The sequence below is a fragment of the Sinocyclocheilus anshuiensis genome, unplaced genomic scaffold (assembly GCF_001515605.1).
Source record: "Sinocyclocheilus anshuiensis isolate Anshui unplaced genomic scaffold, SAMN03320099.WGS_v1.1 scaffold207, whole genome shotgun sequence".
In the NCBI taxonomy this organism is placed as follows: Eukaryota; Metazoa; Chordata; class Actinopteri; order Cypriniformes; family Cyprinidae; genus Sinocyclocheilus; species Sinocyclocheilus anshuiensis.
In genome coordinates, this window is record NW_015551045.1 from 1,203,364 (window position 1) to 1,207,607 (window position 4,244).

The following is a 4,244-nucleotide window of genomic DNA, read 5'->3' on the forward strand; positions in this document are numbered from 1 at the left end:
CACACACACACACCCTCACTCACGCACGCACGCACACACACACAAACACACACACACACTCACGCACACACGCACGCACGCACGCACACACACACACACTTTGAACATTGTGGTTATCATCTGACAAAAAAAGTTTATACTGTAACAAGAACTCCTTAATAAACCTATTTCTGAACAAAAAACGATTGGAACATTATTGGTTGCTGATTTATTTTCCTGACGAGAAAAAGTACTGTTACATCCGTTTGAAGATGTAAGTTTAGAAATCTCCCACAGGGCTAAAAAACTGGGACACAAATGTACGAGGCGAGAAATCATCAGAGAAACTTCTCTGCGCGTACCTCCAAGCCCAGGCCTGAGACGGTTGTCGTAGCCATCGAGGAGGCTGTCCAGAATCCTGGTGAAAACTGTGGTGTTGTCTTTCTGCTCATCTGCGCTTTGACTGGAGCTGACAATGCAAAACAGCAGACGTTTTATTCAAAACCCATAGCAAAGGGTGGCTATAACACACTCTGATGTGAAAAATCAATGCAACACCCTCCTTGGGGTAACTCTGAAACATCCAGCCTGCTTAAAGAGAATTTGCAATGCAATAGCCTGCAGATAAACAACAAATCTCCTTCTGTCTTAGGAGCAAAGGGGGTATACACAGGAACAATGCATTATTAATTAGCTAAAATACGCTTTTAGACGCAACTGCGAAGCATGAGTACTGGCAACACAAAGCCAAATCCTAAAAGACAAACCCATGAACTCTGTCGCTCATAAATATTTCAGACAATGCTTATGAGAAAAATGCAGTTTAATCATATAGTGCAAAATGGTACTTCACGAATAAGAGCTTGTGAGGATGGTGGCTAATTTGTGCTCCTCTAAAAACAATCACCGGCTGGTCGTTCATACATAATTGCTTGCTTTTTTTGGTAATCATTGGCATTATTTTCCCGCTAGCAGGTACCGGACCACAAATGCGACTGCAGACTCAATAAACACTGTTTGGTGTTTCAAAAATAAGCTTGGCATGGAAACAGATTTCAAGGAGAGGATGAGGTCATCGCGATTAGTTAGCATGAACGCATTTTCAAACAGAGAAAAGAGAGAGGGAGAGACGCGGCAGACCCCAAAAGAGAGAGAAATACAAGTTGTGTCCTGTGGTTTCGTATTATTGCCAGTAATTCCACTATAAATCTTCCCCTAAACCAACATGGACAACTATTGATTCAAAGCAGTTAAATAAAATTTAAGCTCAATTGTCAGATGATATATGCTCGCTGTCGCTTAGAAGAACAGCGCATGCTTTTTCTGCTCATTTCATGCACTCATTTCAATCAGTCTTAATGTCTCCCAGCAGAATTTCCTCTGTGGAGTCCAAAAGTCTGAGAGCACTTTAGTGATTTTCAACAAAATGCTTGACTATTTCTAGGTCACCAATGAACAAATTTCGATGTTGACCATTTTAACTCCTTTCTACAAAGGTCAGATTTCCTTGCTTTAATTGATACAAACATTTTCACATCATACTGATTTGTACAAACGTGCAGACTTGAGCGGTATGCTCTCAATTTTTGTTGCCATCAAATTCTGATTCGTTTTTATTTTCGTTCTACAATAAAAAAAAAAAAAAAGCAAAATAGAGGCATTTTCACAAGTGGTCTCTCACACCTTCGGACCTCACTGGATTCTGGCTCAAAATACAACGAGAGTAAAAATAAAACGAGAAGACTTCCACCCTCCCCCATCTGTGCAGAGAGACGCACATGCACACAGACCTCATGAGCGACACGGAAAAGGGGTCACGAGAGGAAAACGTAGTCTCATATATTATGCATGCATGCCAGTGCAACACTCACAGCATGCTGGTAATGTCAGCCTGACCCAAAATTACATCTCCTCTCTTACCTCTCACAAATGCACAATAATTCAGAGCTCAGGGCATTTTTATTTAGTAATAATTAACTCAAATATACATTTTGGCAGGTTTAGGAACCATACAGACATGAATAACACATTGCAAAATCCATGTGCTTATGAGCAGCATACAGATCCCCATTAAATATTGCACAGCAACCCCATCTGCAGGTCATCTGAACAGCAACAGTGTCGAATGCATGCTGTCCAGAGCCACGGTGCTCTCACAGCACAGCTTACAAATGACACCCTGTATGCCTATGGCGTTTTTAAAGTATTGTTATAAAATATTCATGGGTATTTCAACATTGCTGTGACGGTCACCTGTCTAAACGTATAAAATATGTCTAAAGCAACAAACATGTTGCATGGCATTTTGCAATTAGTATTTCACAACTATGCTTTTTGTAAAATAATTTAATATAATGCATGATACCCTGAACATCTTTATGTATTATTATAACTAATCATTTCAAAGTAAATCTGCTGCATGAACAGTACACATGAATCCAAGCTGCATTCATGAAAATATAAACTTATTAGCTAATATTACACTTCAGATTAAAACTTGAGACCTCTTTCAAGCCAAATCCTCCCAAAGAAATATTTATGTTTGTTTACAACCCTTTGCATTTGTTCTCACATTTAAAATAGTGCTTGGCTGCATATATATATATATATATATATATATATATATATAATGCAAAATAGAAAGATTGCTGTAAGAAAAAAGTTGATGTAATATTTCAATATTCTCAATTTCTATTCCCTCACGCACTCACCTATATATACTGTTCAGTGAAATAAATTAAGTTAGCCAGGAAGAAACTAATTCACTGATGTTGCTTATGGATTACAGACACATACGTTTTTTTCTTATGTATGTCAGCAAAATTCACCTATAAATGAATAGCACTCCACGAAGCAGTATAGCAGTAAAAGACTGCAGAATGAAAACCTTAATGAATGCTTCATTAGCATGACATCCTCTCTGAAGTCTGAGGTTCTGATCTTGGTCTAAGTTAACATTGTAGGTTTAGATCAAAGACTTACATTTAGATCAAAGTCCTCACATATTAAACTGAACATTACTGTAACTACAGCATAGAGAGTGCTCTTTATCAAAAGCAGAGAATGTGTTAATCATTCCAAGATGGGAGTGAAATATGCACCAACCTCAGGTGCGTAAACGTACCTTTTTCCAGCCAAAATGCTGGTCACCAGTAAACAGGCCCAAATCCAAAGCCAAGCTGCTCCTCTTCCACCCCACATCATTCTCCAAAGGATGAATCCCCACTAAAGAAGAAAAAAGAATACATTAATTCAAAGAAACCTTACTGGAGCGGAGGTATGTGGTTGTCAATACCCATTCCATAGCATTGTGCAATTTTCATTTGTAATATAATTAAAAATACGCTTGTAGACAGACATGCTCAAAAGAAGTAGGTCTTTAGAGTCAGCTCACACGCAACTACTATTTGTTATGTGATTTGTTGCTCCGCAATAGAGTAATGTGAGACACTGCATACAATGCATTTAATCATCTAAACACAAATCCTATGAAAGCACAGTACCCTATGCCAGTTTAACAAGTGCTGAACACATTGTTCATATTTCCCCTTTTTAACCTTCTAGATATAATTCAAAGCCTGAGCATATTTACTGGAGGAATACCGAGCTTTGATGTAGTCCTGACCCCTTTACAGCTTACATATAGTGTAGATTAATACTACAGCAGCAATTATATACCTGATCAGAATTAAGAGTAAACAAATATCACAGTTTTGCATGACACAGTACGACAGTCATTACGTATATGCCACAAGACCCACTATGCAAGTCCTCAATGTTTAATCGCACTTAACGATTTAAGTATATTAATACGTGCTCATATACATATAGGAATGTGCATCAGAGTTCTATACACATAAAAACACAGGGAGCTTGGTTGGCACTACGCATTAACGCAAATCATTCCACACGCGTTAATCCTGCATTATGATCATACAACATGATTTACAGCTCCATGTAAAAACCTTGATCATTCGCCGAAGCTCTCTCCGTGATGCCCACATCGCACGGGATATATTTGGGCAAAATTCCCCGACTTCCCAGGGATTATAATGCTTACACAATCCCTACCGTACACACTTTTGAGTTCTGTCGCGAGAGTGCATCGTCAAAAGCACGTCTTAAGGTATCTCACAATTAGTGTTGGGCGTGCGCCTCGGGGTTGCTCCTAAACGTGTAGTAATTCAATTGGAGTAATTAAGCAAACAGTGCGCACATCGCCAAGTTCACAGCAATCATGCGTACCACAAACATCATGCCGAGAT

At 38.9% G+C, this 4,244-nt stretch overlaps 1 protein-coding gene across 1 annotated transcript in view; it reads right to left on the reverse strand.

The window, feature by feature from the left end:
* The window catches only part of LOC107661673 (gamma-aminobutyric acid receptor subunit alpha-1-like), a 28,336-nt gene extending 24,308 nt beyond the window's left edge, over positions 1-4,028 (reverse strand). The window contains exons 1-3 of the mRNA XM_016451384.1: positions 3,945-4,028; positions 3,104-3,204; positions 342-448 (exon numbers count right to left, since the gene is read on the reverse strand). Coding sequence (XP_016306870.1) covers positions 342-448; positions 3,104-3,204; positions 3,945-3,983 — 247 coding nt within the window. The 5' untranslated portion in view covers positions 3,984-4,028. The remainder of the gene's footprint in view (positions 1-341; positions 449-3,103; positions 3,205-3,944) is intronic.
* Positions 4,029-4,244: the final 216 nt, after the last annotated feature.